Genomic DNA, 24517 nt, shown 5'->3' on the forward strand with positions numbered 1-24517 from the left:
AATGATTTATTGTTTGTCAGGAAATCCATTGATCTGACTGAAAAAAAATTAAAAAAATTAAAACATAACATTTTATATAATAACATTACACACAATCTCATGCAATACTGTGAGATGTCAGCCTAAGTATGTGTTGTGAATGACTACTACCACACCAAATTTTAGCTCAATATTTGTAAAACCCATGCTGGTCTTCGCGCTGACCTATAAGGCTGTGACAAAAACTTAGTGTTGTTAAAGTGTGAGTAACCAGGAATGAGAAATACTTTAGAAATGCATCATAGAAACCAATATACAATGTTTAAAAAGGACTAAATGTGGTCCATTTTTCATTTAACTGATAAATATGCCAAATAAGAATACCTGCAGTTCCTTACATTCAGTGATTTTAACATCTTTTCATATTTCTGCTATTTCTTTGCCCTCTAGAAGTTTAAATTCTCAGCGTACCCATAACACAAAGACGTTACCTATTTAAAATCAAAAGTTTTACACAGCTTGAACAACAAATTGCATATGCAACACATGTACTATCTTTTTGTTTGTTTTGTGATTCAAACTGACCATTCAATCAGCACTTTCCATGCAACAGTCTGGCAGATCCTATTTGGTATCAACTTTGACATCTTCATACTTGACAATCTTTCCATTACGAGTCACCACTTCTGTCTGCTCCCATCTATCACACTCCCCATTAATCTCCTCAAAACGTCGAACCATCACCCTCCCTGTGGTTGGTAGGTTGCAGGGAAGATCCTTGGCAGCTTGTTGATGCAACTTCATTTTCATGAATTCGCTGCTGATTTCTGCTTTACCAGCTGGGATCAGTGCCTGATTTTTGGTTTTGTCCTCTGCTATCCTGCCAGGAGCAGAAATAGATGGTCCAACCTGGGGAGTCCTATTGACGATTTGTAATCTGGGCGTTCGCTCCCAATTCTGCAGTGGCTCAGATTTGTTTATGTTAAGTGGTGATGGACTTCTGTTTTGTGCTAACTGATCCCTGTTCAGCAGATTTGCACCTCTGTTCATTGGTGACGGCGATCGGTTTCTGTCAGTAATATTAGTTAAAGAGGGCTTAAAGAGTTCTCTTTGAATGGGAGTATTTGCGACAATTCCTGCTCCTCCGGCTCTTCGAATATCACTTATAACCGCAGCCATGGAGGCCCTCAGAGAAGGGTCCGGTTCCACCATCCTGCACACAGCTTTACAGTAGGGCTGATCCTTCAGTGTCTCCTTGATCTTGGCAGGGCAGACGCTTGGTGTTGGTAGCCGAACTCGAGCACAGAGCTCAGCAATGATCTTCCCCATGGCCCATACATCAGAGCGGTGACTCCTCTGGGTGCCCATCTGCAGAACCTCGGGGGCCGAGTAGGCCTCGTTCCCCCGGTCTATCGCAGAGTTTAGTCCATATCTGAAAAACTTGGCAAGTCCCATGTCAATGATCACAGCTCTGTTTGTGCCATGTTCCACCTGAAGGAAAAACATTTAACAAACAAGAAACACATTATATACAATCAATACACATTTATAAGGGAAAAAAAAATATTATTTTTGTGAAATTAGACAGAAAACTGACAACAGATATAACTAAGTAGTGATGATTTCACGATGATTCTTAATAAATAAAATTATTTCAGATAGAGACAAAAAATGTAATTAAACATTTAAGAAACCCGATCTTGATTCAGGAGTTCTGAAAACGTTTGTGACTTGTACTGTAGTTCTTGTCATTTTCAACAACTTTAAATAAAAAATAAAGTGTATGTGTGTGTAATCTTTGCCACTCACCATAATGTTATCAGGCTTGAGGTCCTGATGAACAATATCTTTGTGATGAAGATAAAACAGTCCTTCACACATGCCGATGATGATTGTAGCTTTATTTGATGGAATCAACTGTAAGAAAAATAATAAAGGAAAGTGAGACCAAAAGATTAGATCAAAATGTAGGGAAACTGGTTTTTGTACCTCCTTTCTTTAAAGGTCCAAATGAAACTGCTTGTCAGAATTATATGATTGCAGTGAAGCAGGTACACTGTCCTTTAACCCATTAGGAACCGATGCAACAAATCTGCACTTTTACATGAAGTCTGAAGCAACACACATGCCCCATTAACACTTTTTAAAAAACACACTAACTCTCATAAACTGGTTAAATATTATTATTAGTGCTGGTAACATAAGTAATTCACAATAAAACCAGAAACTTTGACAGCTAAATTTATTATTTTTATCATATTTTTTTAGGAGTTGAATGGTAAATGGTGAAATGGTTTGCACTTGTATAGCACTTTATCTAGTCCAAGGACCCCAAAGCGCTTCCCACTACAATCATTCACACATTCACACACTGATGGTGGTAAGCTACACTGTAGCCACAGCTGCTCTGGGGTGGGCTGACAGAAGTGAGGCTGCCACCATCGAGCCGTCTGACCACCACCAGTAGGCAGGGCGGGTGAAGTGTCTTGCCCAAGGACACAACAGCTGAGACTGACAGAGTGGGGGCTCGAACCGGCAACCCTCCGATCACAGGATGAACCCTTACCGAAATAAAATATTTTAGTGGAAATTGTTAAGATTTTCTTTAGTCATAAGGGGTTGGGGGACTGATCGAAATAGCAAAATCCTGTTCAGTTTTCTGTTATAAAAAAAGGAATAAGGTATAAAACAATTTCATAACTATTCTGAACAGTTAATATTTACATCCTATTCCATATTAAAACACAATGTCTTTCAAAGGTAACTGTTTGGACTACATAAAACAGTAAAATTAAGAGATTGTGACATCTTTCCCTTTTTATAGCAACCGTACCTGTATTTTAGACTTTAATGAGTGGAAAATTGTTGTCTCCAAATCTTCTCCAAAGACGAACTCTAGTGGAATGACCCATTTCCCATCTTTGAGAGTTACTTTATCCAGAAGCTTCACAATGTTGGGATGTTCTGCCCTCCTGCAGATTATAAGTAAAATTTCACTACAATCTCACAAATAAAATATCATGCATTTTCTAATATTTGAATGGTTTTTGAAGTGTTGACAAATGTCCGCAAGTATTATATAAAATTAGATTATTAGAAATCATTTGAGAAGACAGACAGGATCTGAGAGTTACATTCAGTTGTTTCCCATGTTTTCAGCTATTAGCCAATTGAAAATCATCTTGGTGGTGTTAAAATACTATTTTCTATCAATTTATGTATTTTTTTCACAAATTTAGCTATAGAAAAGAGAACTGCTACAATGTGCCTAAAGATCATATTAAAAATAGGTTCTTTGCTAAATTCTGTGTCATGAACAGACACAACACTGGGCCTTTTTGTAGCTAATAATTCATAATTCAGTGTAAAGTGGCTGAAAAAAGTACAAATCTGAAAACAGTCAAATCCTGGACAAAAATGAGCTCAAAGAAAAACGGAAAAACCTTCAGAAAGATGGAGGTAAAGCTTCTTCTCTATCTCTCATGTCTTTTTTTGAGTTAGCAGTTTCTCAGTAAAATACTTGTACGTACTTGTACACTTCACATTCTCTCTCCAGGTCCTTCCTGCTGATGAGCTGCTGGGGGACCTTTTTTACCGCAGCCCAGGTGTCATTGTACTTCTCTTTGTACACCTTCCCGAAGCAGCCCTCAGCGAGTGTGGCAGTGGAATACGCCATCGAGGAGATCGCGTTCAGTCTGGAGAGAAAACAAGCCGTGACTTTCAAAGTTAGGTTAAACTCAGATGCCGTGAATACCACGGACTGTCGATCCAACCTTGTGATTAAATTTCATGCCAAGGCTTGAAAGCCCTGCTTAGGCTGCTACCTCCACGACCCGACCCCGGATAAGCGGAAGAAGATGGATGGATGGATGGATGGATGGATGGATGGATGGATGGATGGATGGATGGATGGATGGATGGATGGATGGATGGCCAAGGCTTGTGCTGCTGTCAAAAATACTTGCTGTTCTATTTTATTTAAAATGGTTTCAGGTAAGTTAAAGGTACCATACTTTTGTTTTTCTCAAAAAAAAAAACAACCAAAAAACTGTAGTTATTATTCTACTCCAATGTATTTCATTTCATTAAATTTAATGTTTAAGTTTTAAAATAAAATGTATGACTAGGTAATAGAATATGGGTTACCTTGAAATAAACTAAAGCAATATGCTGCATTCATACAAATGATTAAAAAATAATTTTGTGGTATAAAATGAGTGATTTTGTAAAAAAAAAGAAAAAAAACTATAACTCATAACCTTTCTTTTTCAACCAACTCTGGTTGAAAAAAATCCATGATTAATCAAGTCATTAGATCAGTGAAGTGCTAAATCTTGTTAATGTGTCAGAAAAAAAAGAATACATTTGAAGTTTCCAGGAAGGGAGTGCCACCTCCTGAGAACGTCAGGAGTTGGTGTTACATACCCACCAAAAAGAAAGTGCCAAACCCTAATAATCTACCTGAACTTTCTTGTAGCTTTAGTTAAATAAAATGTACTCATTTTAATTGTAATGAAACAATTCAACATTAACTCTTGGTCAGAAGTTCACATGACATAAGGGTTATTTAATTTTCATTAAAGTGCCATTGGTAATTTGTTGATGGTCCTGAAGTAATCCACTGTGTGATTTTTTTTTTTTTTTTTTTGTATTAGGAAGAGACAGAGCATCAGGACACCTATTCTGTTATTGTAATTTGATTAAATTTTTTTGGAAATCAGTTTATGAAAGGTTGCTTTTTAGATTAATACATATAGAAGATGCATCTGGGATAAAACCAGATGCATCCGGGAGACAATCAATGGGAATGAGATACAGATCACCTTGAAAACTAGTCAAGCCATCACCCCAGGATTGTTTAAAGAGACAAAGTATGTTCGTCTGGTCTTATTACTAGGCCCCCCTTCCTCCAGAGGGTGGATCACTGCCTCCCTTCTCTGGAGGTCAAAGGGAAACTCCTTCCCCCTTCCTGGCTGACACGTCCATTGCTCACATTCCAGGGTGTCTACCACCTATCTCTCTCTTTCCAGATAAACTAAACAACTACTTGTTAAAGCTTTTAAAATGGTGGTTAAATATAAAATGGTGATAAACACAAATCAGATAAAGATATAATAATCGAATGTTAAATAAAGCATGGGAGAATAAATACAAGGCCTTCTATTCCACAATATGTATCATCCAAAATGTATGTTTTATTCTAAGTGTAGTCTATGTTCTATTTAATTTGTTAATGAAGGTTGGAAAAAAAAATGCCAGCACCGGGAAAAACGGCAGGAAGACACCACTGAGTCCGCCTGGAGTCCCTCTGGTGGTCTGGTGCACTTCAATTTTGTGGAGTAAGTTTGCTGGTGTATTTGGTGTTTGTTGGTGGTTTATCTTTGCATTTGTTTTTTGTGTTTGTGTGTTTTGAAGTTTGCAGCCTTCATGTGTTTGTGACGCTTTTAACCATTTGGAGCACATTCGGCAATTTGTTTTATGTTTGCACCTGTCAGCCACCATGCCTATAGCATAAAAGGCAAATAGTCATATCTTACCATGCAGAAGTTAATTTAGACATGTCTGAATGAGGATTATTGAATAATAATAAATATAGATAAATCTCAGTAAATACATCTTTAAAGAAGCATCATTTTAGCTTGCAGATACAAATCTTCTCTTACCTTTTAGCTGTTGAAGGAACGCAGCTCCGTCAGGTCTGAACAAGACACGGTGAAGCTGGCCATCTTTATATCTGATCCACACCTTCTTTCTTTGTAATATATGGCCCTGAGCAAGAAATACCCGAGAAATGCTTTGTTTTAAAAGTGTCTAACAGAAAGTAAACAAGCACAACCAATGAGAAGAGAACATGGCTGATGAATACAATGACGTGTGTTTGTTTCAGTCAGGAATGGGTAGTCCCACTAGAATGCTCAAAGACAAAACAACAGTTTTATTAAAACAGAACAGAATGGCTGAGGTGGCACAAAAAACAAACAGAAAAATTACACAAAGGATTCCAAAGAGAGACAAGTATCATAACCGGAATGTGGTACAAAGTCTAACAATGAACCAGTGTGTAATGGAAGTTAAGGAACCAATTGTACGGACTGACGCTGATAAGGAAGGACACAGGTGACTGATTACTAACTTGGAACAGGTGCAGATAGGGGAGGTATGACTGGCATGGAAAACTACTGAGAGAGTGAGAATGGCACAAGAAACAAGGAGGACATAAGGAGCAAAACTGTACAATAATATATACTAACATGAAATGCAAGAATGACAAAGAACTAAAAATGAAACTAAAACACAGAAGATAAAACGGCTCAAAAACACCCACATTCTGACAAACAGATGCACTTTACTCCTTCATATGAGTAAAGTGCTAAATCATATTCTTGGTAATAATGGTTTCAAGGAAGGGAGTGCCACCTCCTGAGAACGTCAGGAATTGGTGTTATATATACACACCAAAAAGAAAGTGCCAAACCCTAATAATCCACCTGAACTTCCCTGTAGCTTCAGTTAAATAAAAGGTACTCATTTTAATTGTGGAATAAACCTAAAATACACTTTAGGCTAATATGTAAAACCTTTGGAAACAACATATCTAGAATATTATGAAGAAACCATACCAAAAAAGACAAAAATCAACAGTTAATGCAAGCTGCTCACATGAGTAAATAAACTGTAACTTTAACTGTAACAAAACACCCACATTCTGACAGGACCCTCCCCTCAAGGGACAGCATCTGACATCCCAATATAAAACACACCAAATTAGGGAGGGTGGAAAGGGAAACACTGGATGAGGAAGAACAAAACAAAACAACTGACTACGGACAGTAGAGAGGGCAGCCAAGAAGGAGAACTAAACCAAAACAAAAAAGAACAAAAATGCTGACCAGGCAAAAGACCAGGGGAAACAAGGGAAAACACAAAGAAGTCATAATTGAACAGCCATAACACATCTGAACATGAGCCAAAGTTCGGCCTGATGGCCTAAGAACCGTCCAGAGCACCGCAGGACAGGTCTTGTTCCTCCCCTAAGATACAGGAGTGAGAGGCATCTTCCCAGACCCTCTAGGAGGCAGGGGAACGTGGGACCTTCAGATCAGCCCAGATACAGGAGCAGACTTGGGGATCACTGGGAATAAAGAGATGGCAGAAACTGTAGGTGGGAGCTCTGATGATGGCTAAGGAGGAGTCTCGGGAGACCGCTCTGGCCTCTCCGTGCGGTCTCTACGAGTGCAGCTCCAGGAGCATTGGAGGGACCGAAGGCTCTGTTGGCACAGGGAGCCGTGTTTACTCTGGGGGCTCGAGGAGATGAGACAGCTGGAGACCATGGGTGACTAATGTGGGTGCAGCAGGAGACGCTGGAGCCAACGAAGACACGGAGGACAATACAGTCGATGGTGATAAAGAGAGAGTGAAAACACAGTGGGCGCTGCAGCCTCTGGAGACACAAAGGGCAATGCAGAGCTGACCTTCCTCTGGTGATGGCATCTGCGAAGCAGAGGAGACGCTGAAGGCAACCTCAGCCCATTCTGAGGCAGAAGGTGAAGAAGAGCCAGTTGGACAAACCGTCTCAGACAGATGAGGAGCACTGATGTACATCGAGAACCCCTCAGAGCTGTAAGAAGATGTGAGAGGCGTTAATTGGAGGGTAGGTGGCAGGCTCCACAGTGGCTTCTGCCTGCTCTTCTGCCAAAAGTCTGATTTTGGCAAAAATGCAGCAGAAATCAGGGATGAATAAGAGCCCAGGTTTAGAAGACAGAATGTGTTCCATAAGACTGAATGCAGTCCTTTGATAAATAGGGTCAGGGTTGTTTGCAGAAGAAGTGAATAGTCTCTGAGTTTTGTAGAAGGTTTAAACCCAAAATGCAAACTGACACGAGGAGCTCAGAGAAAAAAAACAAAATTATTAATAAAACAGAACAGAATGGCTGACGTGGCACAAAAAACAAACAGAAAAATTCCAAAGAGAGACAAGTAGCATAACCGGAATGTGGTACAAAGTGTAACAATGAACCAGTGTGTAATGGAAGTTAAGGAACCAATTGTACGGACTGACGCTGATGAGGAAGGACACAGGTGACTGATTACTAACTTGGAACAGGTGCAGATAGGGGAGGTATGACTGGCATGGAAAACTACAGAGAGAGAGAATGTGAGCAAGTGCACATCTTCTATTTAACAAGGTGTGCATACAGCAGGTATATGTAAATAAATTGATGTGACTATGTGCATGTTTTAAAATGTTTGTTTGCGTGGGAGAAAATTTGAAAATGCCTGAATGAGAGCATAAAGGTGTGTGTCAGTGTGTACTCTTTCTATCACACCAAGCCCCACGATTCACTCCCTTGTTACGCATCAGGCCTATCACGCCTCAGACCCGGTGATGGTCACACAGCTGAACGACGACCAGAACAACCTCACTGAACTCTGCTTTTGAATCTGATGCAACTCGATGGCTGATCTTGGTCTTGCAATGAAAAAAGGAAAATTCAATGATATTTTCCTTATATTATTTATTAAACCTCACGGCTTGTCAGAAAGTGTGAAAGAATCAAATTTATAAAAACAAGTGCAAAAGAGACAGAATTATCTGGACACAAACTGAAAGTTGTGACAATCCTGCCATTCATCCAGGACACAGCAAACACAATGTGACAAAAAGCACATCAATCTCTTTTTACTTTTGTTGAATTTATTGATGCACAATGTTATTTTATTGTCTCAAAGCGCTGGTAAATATTTCAAAGAATACAACAGCCTCCTGTATTAGTGTAGATCTGGTTGACTAAATGTGATATAAAAACCATGAAGTGGAAATAATGTCCCTAAAATAATTTGTTAAATTACAACCTCAAAGTGACATTTTAATTAGAATTCCACATACCTGCCAACTCACCCGATTTGGGCGGGATAGTCTCGATTTTCAGTCCCCCTGACCCGCATCCCGCCTTAGGCGCCGAGCGATAGACAAATATCCTGGTTTTGACAGCTGTCAAACTTTTTTGTTTTTGTTAACACCAATATCTCCACCAGGCGGCAGCACATTGCCTAGGCTGAGTGCCTCATGAATATTAATGAGCGAGCAGCCAGTCAGTCTGGCTTGGCTCAATTATGCGCCTGCGCCACCACTGTAAATAGCCGCCATTATTGATTTTCAGCTGAGTGAGCAGAGTGAATAGAAAACTTCTTGAAAAGTGAAACTATTGTGGTTTTTGCCATGGAAGAGTGATTTTGTTAGGATCAAACAGAAAGTAAGTGCACACAGAAAATAAATATGAAACTTAGCATGCATACAGTTTGGACATTTGGTGATATATTGAGGTGCTTTTTATGCTCATCATGTTGGGCTACTTACATGTAGTTGGGAGGGGGGGCGTTGGCGCTCGCTCTCACGCGCACCTATCCCTCTTTTCAATTTTTAAATGTTGGCAGGTATGATTCCATTCTCATGGATACTCATGTTCTCTATAATATTTTAATCAACTCTTTGTCCCACAAGTAATACAACAGCACTACCTGCTGACAACCCTGAGGCATCACAGATTCCTGCAGCAAAGTAAATAATTTATTGTTTCAAAGATGACGCTTGTCTAAATAATCCACAATAGGCATGTAAATCTCAAAAGTTTTTTTGGCATATATCACCTGTCTAAACATTATTGCAGACAAAAAGAGAGTCATCAATGAAAAAATGATTTATTGTTTGTCAGGAAATCCATTGATCTGACTGAAAAAAAATTAAAAAAATTAAAACATAACATTTTATATAATAACATTACACACAATCTCATGCAATACTGTGAGATGTCAGCCTAAGTATGTGTTGTGAATGACTACTACCACACCAAATTTTAGCTCAATATTTGTAAAACCCATGCTGGTCTTCGCGCTGACCTATAAGGCTGTGACAAAAACTTAGTGTTGTTAAAGTGTGAGTAACCAGGAATGAGAAATACTTTAGAAATGCATCATAGAAACCAATATACAATGTTTAAAAAGGACTAAATGTGGTCCATTTTTCATTTAACTGATAAATATGCCAAATAAGAATACCTGCAGTTCCTTACATTCAGTGATTTTAACATCTTTTCATATTTCTGCTATTTCTTTGCCCTCTAGAAGTTTAAATTCTCAGCGTACCCATAACACAAAGACGTTACCTATTTAAAATCAAAAGTTTTACACAGCTTGAACAACAAATTGCATATGCAACACATGTACTATCTTTTTGTTTGTTTTGTGATTCAAACTGACCATTCAATCAGCACTTTCCATGCAACAGTCTGGCAGATCCTATTTGGTATCAACTTTGACATCTTCATACTTGACAATCTTTCCATTACGAGTCACCACTTCTGTCTGCTCCCATCTATCACACTCCCCATTAATCTCCTCAAAACGTCGAACCATCACCCTCCCTGTGGTTGGTAGGTTGCAGGGAAGATCCTTGGCAGCTTGTTGATGCAACTTCATTTTCATGAATTCGCTGCTGATTTCTGCTTTACCAGCTGGGATCAGTGCCTGATTTTTGGTTTTGTCCTCTGCTATCCTGCCAGGAGCAGAAATAGATGGTCCAACCTGGGGAGTCCTATTGACGATTTGTAATCTGGGCGTTCGCTCCCAATTCTGCAGTGGCTCAGATTTGTTTATGTTAAGTGGTGATGGACTTCTGTTTTGTGCTAACTGATCCCTGTTCAGCAGATTTGCACCTCTGTTCATTGGTGACGGCGATCGGTTTCTGTCAGTAATATTAGTTAAAGAGGGCTTAAAGAGTTCTCTTTGAATGGGAGTATTTGCGACAATTCCTGCTCCTCCGGCTCTTCGAATATCACTTATAACCGCAGCCATGGAGGCCCTCAGAGAAGGGTCCGGTTCCACCATCCTGCACACAGCTTTACAGTAGGGCTGATCCTTCAGTGTCTCCTTGATCTTGGCAGGGCAGACGCTTGGTGTTGGTAGCCGAACTCGAGCACAGAGCTCAGCAATGATCTTCCCCATGGCCCATACATCAGAGCGGTGACTCCTCTGGGTGCCCATCTGCAGAACCTCGGGGGCCGAGTAGGCCTCGTTCCCCCGGTCTATCGCAGAGTTTAGTCCATGTCTGAAAAACTTGGCAAGTCCCAGGTCAATGATCACAGCTCTGTTTGTGCCATGTTCCACCTGAAGGAAAAACATTGAACAAACAAGAAACACCTTATTTACAATCAATACACATTTACAGTATAAGAGAAAGAAAAAACATTATTTTTACACTGTGCCTTATTAGCTGGTGAAATTAGGCAGAAAACTGGCAACAGATACACTTACAGTTCATTGAATATTAAAAATATTCAGGTAATATTCATATTAGTTTGAGATTATGTATATAAAGATGGACAACTTTGCACATTAATAAAAAATAATAATAAAAATGCTTTCACAATAAACTTCATGTAACCCACTATCTGGTAAAAAGAAGATTTTAGGATTTTAATTAGGCCCTTTTTTATTATAATCCCTGGATTACTGTACTGCTCTTTTTCTGGCCTGAGTGGGGGGTATATGTGTGTGTATGTGTGTGTGTGTGTGTAATCTTTACCACTCACCATAATGTTATCAGGTTTGAGGTCCTGATGAACAATATCTTTGTTATGAAGATAAAACAGTCCTTCACACATGCCGATGATGATTGTAGCTTTATTTGATGGAGTCAACTGTAAGAAAAAACAAAAAACAAAAGTGAGTTTAAAAGATGTGAGGAAACTACTTTTTTTTTTTGGTCCAAATGAAACTTGTCAGAATTATGTGATTGCAGTGAAGCAGGTACAATAAAAATAGAACCTTTGACAGCTCAGTTTTTTTAAGTATGTATTTTTTATTTCTTTTTATCTTTTGTTTCAGAGGCTGAGAATTAAAATATTTTAGTGGAAAGTTTTTTCAGAAATTGTTAAGATTGTCTTTAGTCACAATGGGTTGAGATTGTGACATCTTTCCCTTTTTATAGCAACCATACCTGTATTTTAGACTTAAATGAGTGGAAAATTGTTGTCTCCAAATCTTCTCCGAAGATGAACTCCAGTGGAATGACCCATTTCCTGTCTCTGAGAGTTACTTTATCCAGAAGCTTCACAATGTTGGGATGTTCTGCCCTCCTGCAGATGACAAATACAATCAAAAATTTAATTTTCTTAGGAAAACCATCTTGATTTTATCTTATTTTTTTCACAAATTTAGGTATAGAAAAGAAAACTGATACAATGTGCCTAATGATCATATTAAAAATAGGTTCTTTGCTAAATTCTGTGTCATTAACAGGCCCAATACTGAGCCTTTTTGTAGCTAATAATTCATAATTCAGTGTAAAGTGGCTGAAAAAAGTACAAATCTGAAAACAGTCAAATCCTGGACAAAAATGAGCTCAAAGAAAATCTGAAAAACCTTCAGAAAGTTCGAGGTAAAGCTTCTTCTCTATCTCTCATGTCTTTTTTTGAGTTAGCAGTTTCTCAGTAAAATACTTGTACGTACTTGTACACTTCACATTCTCTCTCCAGGTCCTTCCTGCTGATGAGCTGCTGGGGGACCTTTTTTACCGCAGCCCAGGTGTCATTGTACTTCTCTTTGTACACCTTCCCGAAGCAGCCCTCAGCGAGTGTGGCAGTGGAATACGCCATCGATGAGATCGCGTTCAGTCTGGAGAGAAAACAAGCTGTGACTTTCAAAGTTAGGTTCAACTCAGATGCCGTGAATACCACGGACTGTCGATCCAACCTTGTGATTAAATTTCATGCCAAGGCTTGTGCTGCTGTCTAAATACTTGCTGTTCTATTTTAATTAAAATGGTTTCTGGTAAGTTAAACGTTCAGCACATTTGTTTCGCTTAAAAAAAACAACCCACCCCCCTCCCATTTCTTACACTATACTTCAACTCCAACGTATTTCATTTGATCAAGTTTGAAGACAAAGTTTTAAAATGAAATGCATGAATAGGTTATATCATATGGGTTTCCATAAAGTAAACTGCAGCAATAAGCTGCATTCACAGAAATGATTCAAAAATAATTCTGTGCTATAAAATGAGTGATTCTGTAAAAAAAACTATACCTCTCTTCCTAAAACATGTTACTAACAGCTCAAAGCTCTGAGTGATGATGAAAAAAATCTATGATTAATAATGTGTCAGACCAACAAATGAATACATTGAATGTTTCCAGGAAGGGAGTGCCACTTCCTGAGAACGTCAGGAGTTGGTGTTACATACGCACCAAAAAAAAGTGCCAAACCCTAATAATCTACCTGAATATTTTCGTAGCGTCAGTTAACTTATTATTTGCCTAAAATATACCTTAGGCAAGTATTTAGAACCTTTGGAAACAACATGTTAATGCAAGCTGCTCACGTGAACTGTACCTGTACCTCGTGTAAATAAGAACTACTCTGATCTGTAAACAGTTTTTAATATTTGTCACATTAGAGTGACCTCAGGTCAGCACTTTTAAACCCATTTCACAGATGATTATGAGCTGGTGATAAAAAAGCTGACAAGCTGGTAAACCCACTTCAGTTATTTTTAGACAAGCTGCTACAAGAAGATGATGATTAGTAATAAAAGTTTGTAGGAAATTATTAACATGTTTAATTTAGTGCCTATAGCATAAAACGTGAACAGTCATAGTATCTTACCTGACAGAAGTTAATTAAGACATGTCTGACTGAGGATTAATGAATAAATCTCTTAAGTAAAAACATCTTTGACGACATAAAAAGCCTTATACCTGATCCAAATATTCAATTTCTTTCTGAATTAAATAATATTTTTTTCTAAAAAGCACATACAAATCTTCTCTTACCTTTTAGCTGTTGAAGGAACGCAGCTCTGTCAGGTCTGAACAAGACACGGCGAAGCTGGCCATCTTTATATCTGATCCACACCTTTTTTCTTTGTAATCCATGGCCCTGAGCAAGAAATACCTGAGAGATGCTTTGTTTTAAAAGTGTCTAACAGAAAGTAAACAAACACAACCAATGAGAAGAGGACATGGCCAATAAATACAATGATGTGTGTTTGACTCAGTCAGGGGGGTATTCCCACAAGGATGGCTTCATGGAAAATCCTGATGGACAGAAACCAACAAATGTAATATAGTACAGTTCACGTAACAGTTATTGAACAGGATAGATTTTTTAAATTGTCTTAGACTGTTTCGCATAACCTTCATACAGGATTAAGATGACACTTTTTGGTTGTTCTTGTTTAACCTGTTCTTGAGTCGGTTTCACAAAAGCTGCGTCACATAAATTAAATGATTATTTTAGTCCACTCCGGGCCTGGCTAACAGCCAGTTTCACTAAAGTAGAAATGACTAACACAGATTTGACCTAGGTTTAATTAGTTTCATGACACCAAGCCAGGCTGAAAAGGAGCAGCTAAATCAATCCAAACTGGAGTATTCCTGCTAAGCACTCGCCTATCGCTTTTTTTTTTCAAAAGACCATGAGGTTGATTATAGACTAACAGATGCTAAAGTGGGACAATGGCTCACCTTTTCAACTCATTTTACATGAATTTAAAGCCTACAGAGTAAATTGTGTTCTTAAAAGAAGTAAAATTTTGTATTTCTTTTATTAAAATTGACACATCACTGAAAAAACTGCTGCAATCTGAATGGGTAAATAGACTGTAGCTCCTTTCTAGCCAACCAGGTCACTCAAAGAGCTTTACAACACAATCTGTGCCCTCATTTACCCATCCACACACACATTCATCCAGCACTTTACTGCATCTCTACAAGGCTAACCTGAATAAATCAGTCTATAGAGTCTAATCAGTCCTTACACCTATGGGGCACACATTGGAGGCAACTAGGGTTCAGTGTCTTGCCCAGGGACACTTCAACATGTGGCATACTTGTGGAATCAAACCTCCAACTATCTCAGTGGAGGACGACTTTTCTAATCACTGATCCCCAGCCGCCCAGCTGGGGTGTGTCAGGGAGGTTTTGGTGTGTGTTAGGTCACCACACTGGTACCATCAGTAAATTCAGGCGCTGGATTGATGGGAACCCTTTTCTTTTTCACAGAACAATACTTGGATAAGTGAGGAATTGTAGCTAACATCACATTTGGTGGACCCAGCAGTGAAAACCTGGCACCGCTCAGGCAGGAAAGGTCGAGGGTCCAGTTTGTCCTAAAACACTTGTTCTAGTCAGAAACACTCATCAGTCGGTTTCTTTCTCCATCCTGTCACCTAAAAATGGGCACATCATTGTAAAACCAGACACGCTTGTGTATTGGAATTTTATTTATTGAGTTTAATTTTTCAAAAATATATTAATAACTGCAGGGATACAGGCCAAGTCTTTCTTTTTTTTTTTTTTTTTTTTTGCATACATACAATACCACTCAGTTTAGTCATAGAAATAATGATAAATTTGTGATCACATGATAACTCGCAAATTATATTTGAATTTGTAGGCAATTATTAAAATACAAAGCTACACAGAACTGTATGAAAAACATGAATTGGGTGTTATTGATGATTATTAAATGACATTTTTCTGTCAGGGTGACTCCTGACTGTGCCACGAAAATCTTCAGGATTAACTAAACTTGCCTGTTAGCCTGGTTCAGAGCAGGCTAACAGCCACAGAATAAATCTCCATGGTATTTATGTGAAACTGACTCAAGGTTAGGTTGAGTCAGGATAACCTGAAATCCCAGGTTCATCCCTGATCTTAAGTTTTGTGAAGCAGCACCTCCAGGAGTGTTTTCATTGCTCAGTCAAGTGTCATCCTTATCACAAATGTCTTTTTGTACAATTATCTACAACACTTAATATATATTTAGTAAGTCAGTTTGTTTTTTGCATTTTTATTCTTTAGTCATGAAATACTAAGATTAGACCCACATATTTAGTATACTTTTGTGGTTTAACTGTGATTGCCCATATTGTCATGATAAAGTGATTCACAGTTAAACCTAATGCAGCTGTATTATAAAGACTTCAAAATGAAAAATGTAAACTCCAAAAAATCCACTAGGTGGAAGACTTGTCATGTATTACAGTTTAAAACCGGATAATACCATGAGTCATTAAAAAGGAAGTGAATGTTCCCGCCAGACAGTAGAGCTCATACAGAGTGGACTGCACACCGACCGCCCTTCGCATTTCTTTATTTCTGAAGAAAGGTCTGCTCTTATCAAAGTGCTGATATTCTTTGACAATGGCTCTCACAATGCAAGCTTCTACCGATCCACAGCCAGAAAGTAAGTAATTATTTTCTTCGTTGTGCTTCTCCGAGGGCCTTCCTTTCCACGAGGCCTGACAGGCCTGATTATACTTCCCTCGGGGAACATTATCCCATCTGTGTTAAAATGCAATCCAGAACCAGATTTACTGCCACAAGACGATGCTAAATAAAGTCGTTTTAAGGTTTATAATAGTAACAAATACCTTTATAAAAAACTTTAATCTGTTTCCAAATGAACTGTTTGAGGTTTAAACGGACAAATAGGCCATACATTGTTTTGTAAGTATAAAACCATCTGCTTATAAATCAAAGAAGTAAATCTTAACTGTGTTGTGTTTCTATCTTATAGGTGGCTCACACACCCAGGAGAGCGGGTACGGTCATCTTTTTTTTTTCTCTTTAACCGGCATTTAAATAAATATTTGTAAAGGTTGTTTTGTTGCCTGAAGCCCTTTAGCATTTTGATATTATTGCCAATAGACAATAATGTTTTTGCCTGTGGCTGTGTTTGGGTGTAAATTTCAAGGAAACTTGCAAAAGTAATCATTGGATGTACATCTACAGCTCATTACCTGTTGGAGTCAGCAGGATTTAAAATGGCTGCCACAGCCAACTGACCTTAAAAGGCACAAAAAATGACTATAATTCAGACAGTTTTACAGATATTGAGCTAAATTTTGTTGGGGCATGACATCTTGCACTATCGCATGAGATGACTCCTAACTTTGAACAAAATAGCTACAACTTTTTCAACATAAGCTGGTCTTAGTCTAAAACTCTGACATAAAAAAGCAGCAGGCGACATGCATTACTTGAAAGAATGCTCGGCCTTTATTTGTTTTTATTTTTACAAACATTTAATAACTTGCCTTAAGTAATTTTACATTTTCTTTGATTCAATACAGTCTTGTTAATAAGAACTAGAACATTAAAAAAACTAAAGAAAACAGTGCTTCATTTATAAGCTGTAAAAATGTGTTTGTTTTTATAGTGTTGAACATTTCTCTGCCGACTTGACTCACCACACCAGTGACAAATATGAAGAGTACCTGATTAAATCTGATCAGCCTAAAGAGCACAGCTCTGTGAGGCTCATTCCAAAAGAAATCCTCACCATGACGGAGCCCCCACTGAAGACTGAGAAAGAGTCCGACTCAGTGAGCCCAGGGCCTGAGCCACAGAAAGTAATATCTGACGAAGAGGAAGACCTGGGCAGTTTAGATGTGCTACCAAAACACACCCCTTCACCGAGCCAACAAACAGCGCAGGAAGAGGAAGTAGTCGAGCCTTCACCTGGAACTTCAGCCATTATAGAGGAGGAAGAAAACGCCAGAGAAGATTCATGCCTTAAGATGGAGGACAGAGGACATCCAGCTGGGGGTGAAGCAGGTGATGTAGAGAGAGGAAGAAATGATGACAACAGAAAGAAAAGAAGGAGAACACGCAAAACTGCCAGTAAGATGTGAAAATTATTTATAATTTTATTGTTAATTGTGATCAAAATAATTTTCAGGAAAAAAATACACTTTTTCTCTTGTCTGCAGCTACCTGCAGCCTAAGTTCCTGTTTGCAGTTTCCTGCAAACAGAAAAAAGCTGATTGGACTGATTGCTGTTGGACTGATTGTTGTCATTGCTGGAATTGTTGGAACTGTTGGTACGTTGTTAAAAGCTAATAACTTTTTTAATTTAGTTTACTGTTTCAAGTTTAACATTGATTAACATAAGCTAAAATTACTAGTTGGTACTTTAGGATTGCTACTTAATGTTGTTGTTGTTTTGAATGAAGCTGAGATTAAAATTTGATACTTCTGAAGTCATTTGAAGAACATTTTTTTAACAAGATTAATAAAATATTGTGTTATATGGGAAGAATTTGTTCACTATATGCTGTATTTGTCCAATATTACACATGTTTCCAGCCTTTGGTTGTACAGATTATACAGTCATGACAGCTTTATTGTTTTGATTACAGTACGTTACTGGCCTGTCGGTCCACAGCAGCAGATTTCTGGCCCTGAGAACAACGGATCAACTCCTTACTGCAGTATGTATACCTTACTTAGGAACAGAATGTGTGAGTGTGACCTTCAACTTAAATAAGAAGCCTAAACTCCACAAAATATAGAAATACATTTTTGAGATTTTATTCTACATAATGTTGGCAACTATTACCTGCATATTTACATTATGTAAGAACAAAAATGGTCTCAAAGAAAACTACCTCTGCCTGACAGGAATGTCATTTTTTTAACTGATGTTGTGTCGAATAGTTTTTGATAGTTAGTGCCTTTTCAGCCGTGACGCCAGTCAGAGACCTTTGAAGTGTGGGGAAGGAGGCAGGGGTCTTCATCCAGGTGAGGCTGATGGCTGGCCAAATGAAGCCCTGATTTATACATTTTTGTTATAAGTAGAAGCCATGGGGTTTTCTGTGTGAATTGGTGTTTTATTCTGGTGGATACATTAGAAGACAGTAAACTTCAGCAATAAAGAGATGCAAATAGCAACAGTGTAAAGATGCTGCATCATAATCAAGTTGATGAAGGAGGCAGTTAGTTTGGTTAAATAGTTCTGAAATGCTGAAATTCTGCAGTTTAGAACCAGGTCATGAAAACAGCTTAGATCAGACACGATACCTGTGGTTCCAGCAGGACTGTGTGATCTTCTGGCTCATAGCTGCATCCTGGTGTATTTTGAAACAGTTGTGCCTGGGGAGTTGTGTGAATGTGGGTGCATGTGTTCATATTCTCATGGGAATGCGATGCTGATAGATAGAACACAATGGAAGAGCAGGAGCGGCTCAGAGATGCAGAAATTAGCAGGGAAAACTTTTTGGATGAGTATGAAGAGTGTAGCATCGTCATGAGTGCCTTCCCAATAAAATAGGTTTTTCAAATTTGCCACAGTCCAGTCATGGGTTGTGTCAGATTGTGTTTGTCATGGAGAGACTGAGTCATAATCTTGTGTGAAGAAGGCCTTAGATTATGACATTACAGTGAGAAATGATAAGCTTTTATAGACATCATCTGTACTATATTTCCTCTCTTTAAAGATGATCAACATTATGAAGAGTTATATGTGTGAATACAACCTTTCTGTCATCAGTTTTCCCTTGTTTTACTCATCAGTGTGACTCTGTTTCCAGCAGGGAACTGTTTCACGTGCATGGACAGAGGGAAATGTCTTAATATGACTGCAATATACAAGAATAGAAACGAAGACCATCCCATTTACCAGAAAAACGAGACTCAAACGTTTCCCAAATGCTCTGAAATGAAGCCACCGGGTCCCGATAACTGCTCTGTGTGCTTCGATGGAGATGACATTCGTATCTGCTGCGCAAAGAATATAACTGCATTTACAGCAGAGGAAAGGGGCGGTTCCATTATTGCAAACATCTCTAAGTAAGTATAACATGTTGGTTTTTGACCTCACTGTGTGAACATTTTTGTTCATTAATTGGTTAAAAGATAACCACTCTGCATAAAACTGTTTAATATGTAACTGTCAAAATGCACACACACACACACACACACACACACACACACACACACACACACACACACACACACACACACACACACACACACACACACACACAAGGAAACCCCCACTTACACATTTTTATGCTGGAACACTTTTGTTATTATTTTTCCCAAGTTGTAGGTCTGGTTCTGGCCTCATAATATGTCTTATTTTATGAAAGTGTAATTCAATAAACAGGAAAAAACATTTAACTAGATGTTGTTTGTAGATAAACAAAGTTCTTGATGTTAGTCTGATTTCCTTTTTTCTTTAAGTCAGATTCAGTGCACTCCTGGGCCTGCACGAAATGGAGCAACTTCTTATGGCAGTAAGTTTATTTACAAAGCACTTCATTTGGATTAACCTAAAAAAAAACATAATAAAAAAGGTTTTGTCAAGACAAACAAAGGACATTTAAAGCATACTTTAAGGCAAGGGCTGAAAATTGCTTTAAAATGCATTTTAGCTTCAGTAACCTTTTATTTTCACAAAATGTTTTGATCATTTCAAAAGTTATATTCGGGTACATATCTATAAAAAAAACAAATACATGTTTGTGCACAATATGCAAACTGTAACTGTCAACCTGGATTGGATTTTTTTTTTGTTTTAGTTTTAAACATACAGCTGCTGGTTAAAAATACACTTCATGTACAGCCAACTACTTACATTATTATTATTATTATTATTTTAATCATTAGAAGCATCAATAAGGGATAAAATAAAAATTAGTTGCATAAAATGTTTATAAAGTAATTTTGCTTCTTTTTTGTGTCTGCTTTCTGCTTAGGTCTGGGTTGCCCTGCATCAAGTGTCGGTATGTAAAACTAGAAGCACTCTGAGAGCTCAAACTCCCCCAAGGCCATAGGGTCATTACAAAAATTTAAGGTCTGCATTGTGTCCTGGATCAGTACCAAAATTTAAGCACTTGGGTTTTTTTTGTGCAACTCAAACATTTCCTGAAAATGTCATCATAATTAGGTAATTTAGTTTGGAAGTAATCTTGGTGACAGACAAACAAACCTGTAAACGTCAAAATCTGTTTAGTGCGGATGTGATCCAGGGTTGCATTTCTTTGACAGCATTGTGTTTTTATTTCAAAGTTTTCATTATTATCATGGCCGGAGTGCTGCTGATCAACAATGTAAGTATGAATTAAACTGAACACAACTTTCAAATCTGTTTTCTGAGAAACAAAACAAATCTTGTACTTGTCTTTTATATTTATATCATTTACTGATTAAAAATAATAAAAATCAGTGACATTCAAATGTATGTAAGTCTTATAAATCACATTTCTGTTTCTCATTTCCTGTTACAAGTCCAGGTCCAAACATTTATTCAGATGTTTCAGTTTTATTATTGTTTCTGTTTCCGAGAATTATGAGAAAATCTTTGTTTAAGCTCGTTTTACTCACTCAAATCGCAACTGTTGTAAAATATAGTTACATATATTGTTATTATAAAATTGATAGCTTGTGAATATTTTTCACATATTTCTATTAAACCAACTTTTTTCTGTTTTGAAATAGGACTGAAGATGTGGTCATGAAGAGCAAACACTCCTACAAGATTTTCATTCAGCTTTTTTTATTTTAATTACTTTTTTTGTTTTTATAATTTTTTTTGTACTAAACCCTGTTTCCTAAAATGTTTTTAAAGTTTTCTAAAATGCAGCAAAAACATAAATCCATAAATTTAAGTTTGTCCTAATTGTTTTAGTTTAGTGATTTGACTTTTTTTTTCTTCCCTATTTTTGTTTTCTCCGAACAACAGAATAAAATGAAATGAAATTTAGAATAAGATGGACTGAACCCACTAAAAATGGTGAATCATCATTCAAACAGGACAATCTGTTACAATCGGTGTAAAGTTGATCAGGATTTGGAGCTGAAACTCGTGCAAACACACCTCATCACACACGGTGTCTTTTGCTGGACTTGGACTTTCTTTTTTCTGCCTGTCAAATTAAAAACTAAACTAAATTGTGGTCTCATCTGACCTGAGTACACATATTCATCAACATTTTTGTTTTGTTTAGATTTTTAGCTTTTTCTGGAAACAGGGTTTGTGGCTGTAACTGCTATATCCTGACAATACAAGTAATTATATGTAAAACAATTACTTGTAGCTGATGAAAGATCTGTCAATAAAATGCAAGAAAAAAAACTGTCTGATTTTTTTTTTTAAAGACTATACATGATGCCACTGTTGTGTAGTATAATATTGTCTTTTTACCTTAATTTTGCTGATGCAAAATAAAAAATATAATGGGATGAAACTAAATAAAACACCATCTGATAGAAGGTTTATGAGTGTGCTTTGGTTTTAAGGCATTTTCCACAAGTCCGCTATTTTATTAAACAGAGGACACTCCATAATTATTGCTTTTATTGTCAGTGATGACAATAAAAGCATGGAAGTGTTATCTGGAATTTCAAACACATACTGTAGATTTTTCCCCTTAATTGCACATTTTAGACATTTTTTCCTCTCAAAACAATTTAAATATTACTAATATTAGTAAAATGTACTAAAAAAAGGGTAATTGTATTTTCTGTCAGTTATCCAATTGTCTTTTTGACTTTCTTGTACGCAGAAGAGGAAAAAAAAATACATTGGTACAGTATTCCATGAAATTCTATCAGAATTCTGAGAATATTGGATCAGTACTGATGTGGAAAAAAATAATCCAGGCTCAAACTGAAAATCTTGAGATCAAAATGAACTAGAATTCCAGGTTTCAACCCAACACATTAAGACTGCTTCAATACTTCAACTACGTAACCAAAAGCATCTAAACCAACTCAAGGATTATTTTAAGACCCAGACTCAGGTCAACTCATGCCTTCTTTCCCAAAATACTAACCAGGCAATAAAAAAATATCATGTAAGTCATAAAATGAAATATAATTGAACAATGGGCATTCCAGGGGTTTTTTAGTCTTTCAAAAGATGGGGGAATAACCCTTGCTCATCAGGAACAAAATTGCATCACAGGGTGTCATTAAACAGATGAGAAATCTGTCCTAGCTGTCAGTGTCTCAGAGGTCATCTGTCAGAAACAGTCTGTACTTTAGTTTCTCAGGTATTTACCTTCAGTAAATGTGAATATCGTCTCATACCTGAGTACTCAGTAGAAACAGTAAGTTTTGTTTCAACATGAAAGATGTTTGGATGACAACACTTATACCTTTGGGTGAGACAGAACTGCTGTCTGTCTGATCACCTGATTGATTTGGAATCAACATCTTAATTATAATAATTATAATTAATTATATTTTACCATAACAGTACATTGTGCTGTTTTATAGGGAATATTTTTTTAAAAGCAATACTATGAAAGGAAATTCAATTTTGACACATTTAAAATACATAAATACAAAATTATATTATATAGATGATTGACAAGGCGAGGCTTGGCAGGATTCAGGACCAGCACACTTAGACAAAGTTTTAAGGTGTTTATTGTTAACGGACCAAAAGCAGGATCAAAGTCTCTGAAATGGGCACTCACGAGACCGGAACTGGTATGTCCTTCGTAGCTTGATAGCTCGTAGCAGACAGACGTGTCTGAAAGGGGCTGAGGCGAGAGGCAAAGTCCAGGTCCAGGCAGAGGGTCGATACCGATGAGTCAGAAAGCAGAAGCCAAATCCAGTAAGGGAGAATCCAAGGGGCGAGGTCCAGAAAGGCAAGGCGAGAACGGTAACCAGTAATCAGAGTCCAAAGCAGTATCCAACAAGGGGCAGGCATGAGACGTGGGTCGTGGGACAGGCAATGGTCGAGATCAGGCAAGGACATGGAAAGTATGCTGGACATTTACTGGGCGTGAACCGTTCAATAATCTGGCGAAGAATGACTGGGAGCTGTGAGTATTTAAGCATGGTGAAACAGGTGAAACAGATGACTATGATTACGTGGGCATGATGACATGGGTGTGGCTTGGAACTGGGAGTGGGAAGTTACGTGGCTGTGGCATGGCTAGAGGCAAGAGGCGTGGCAGGAACAGATGAAGCTGTGACAATATTGTTATTGGGTAGGGGTGGGAAAAGAGAGTAGAGAACCGAGGAAGAAGGATGCTCACGGACTGCCATGGGGGTGACCACCAAACTACCAGGACCAAATCAGACTGAAAAAGGAAGGCTGGGAACAATGCTTTAGGAAATGTTTAGGTCCTGTGCAGTGGAGCCAAGCAGTGCTGCTGTGTGTCAGGAGGTATAAGTTTTGAGTGTTGTAGTCTTTTTTAACTTGTTTTGGTAAATAAAAATGTTAAATAAGATAAAGTTGTTGGGTCTGTCAGTCAGATATTAAGCAACTATGAACACCTAAAAGGTTATACTTCAACTGGAACCCAGGCGCACTATCTCGTTGTAATTATGGAGAAATCACTACATAAGAAAGACTAGTATAACTGTAAACCTAGTCTGCTGTACTGGGTCTCTCCTTTCTCTGACTGCAGCTCCAACAGTGACTGTGCTGGGTTTGACTTCTCTTTTTTGTGTGTAACGTACACTTATCAAATCAAATCAAATCAAAATCAAATTTATTTATATAGCACATTTAAAAACAACTGTTGTTGACCAAAGTGCTGCACACAAACATTCAATACAAACATTATACAAAAATACAATAACATTACAATTCTCACAATGTATTAAAAGCCAGTGAATATAAATGTGTTTTAAGAAGAGATTTAAAAACACCAAGAGTTGAAGCCTGTCTAACATGAAGGGGCAGCTGATTCCACAGTTTAGGAGCTACCACTGAAACTTGTGGCTTGTTGCAG

At 37.8% G+C, this 24517-nt stretch overlaps 3 protein-coding genes across 8 annotated transcripts in view; 1 reads left to right on the plus strand and 2 right to left on the minus strand.

The window, feature by feature from the left end:
- Positions 1–550: 550 nt before the first annotated feature.
- The window catches only part of LOC108240324 (testis-specific serine/threonine-protein kinase 3-like), a 33225-nt gene continuing 9258 nt past the window's right edge, over positions 551–24517 (minus strand). The window contains exons 2-6 of the mRNA XM_025007557.2: positions 5643–5748; positions 3510–3674; positions 2813–2951; positions 1789–1896; positions 551–1470 (exon numbers count right to left, since the gene is read on the minus strand). Coding sequence (XP_024863325.1) covers positions 604–1470; positions 1789–1896; positions 2813–2951; positions 3510–3655 — 1260 coding nt within the window. The 5' untranslated portion in view covers positions 3656–3674; positions 5643–5748 and the 3' untranslated portion in view covers positions 551–603. The remainder of the gene's footprint in view (positions 1471–1788; positions 1897–2812; positions 2952–3509; positions 3675–5642; positions 5749–24517) is intronic.
- On the minus strand, positions 10223–15341 carry LOC108240339 (tyrosine-protein kinase SRK3-like). The gene is made up of 5 exons (XM_017423730.3): positions 13809–15341; positions 12487–12651; positions 11975–12113; positions 11568–11675; positions 10223–11142 (listed from the first exon to the last, which is right to left on the minus strand). Exons 2-5 carry the CDS (start codon positions 12630–12632, stop codon positions 10276–10278), a joined length of 1260 nt encoding a protein of 419 aa, XP_017279219.1. The 5' UTR covers positions 12633–12651; positions 13809–15341; the 3' UTR covers positions 10223–10275.
- LOC108240317 lies at positions 15431–22875 on the plus strand. 6 transcript variants are annotated; one of them, XM_017423702.3, is made up of 10 exons: positions 15436–16224; positions 16558–16582; positions 17200–17663; positions 17753–17863; positions 18182–18253; positions 19352–19610; positions 20011–20059; positions 20522–20548; positions 20835–20875; positions 21264–22874. In XM_017423702.3, exons 1-9 carry the CDS (start codon positions 16182–16184, stop codon positions 20865–20867), a joined length of 1083 nt encoding a protein of 360 aa, XP_017279191.1. In that variant the 5' UTR covers positions 15436–16181; the 3' UTR covers positions 20868–20875; positions 21264–22874. The 6 variants fall into 6 exon arrangements, 5 of the variants coding, with proteins under 5 accessions (XP_017279188.1, XP_017279190.1, XP_017279191.1 ...); XM_017423700.3 differs by having other exon boundaries at positions 15441–16224; positions 20007–20059; positions 21264–22873; XM_017423699.3 differs by having other exon boundaries at positions 15431–16224; positions 19355–19610; positions 20007–20059; positions 20835–22875.

This window comes from Kryptolebias marmoratus, linkage group LG16 (genome assembly GCF_001649575.2).
Source record: "Kryptolebias marmoratus isolate JLee-2015 linkage group LG16, ASM164957v2, whole genome shotgun sequence".
Lineage (NCBI taxonomy): Eukaryota > Metazoa > Chordata > Actinopteri > Cyprinodontiformes > Rivulidae > Kryptolebias > Kryptolebias marmoratus.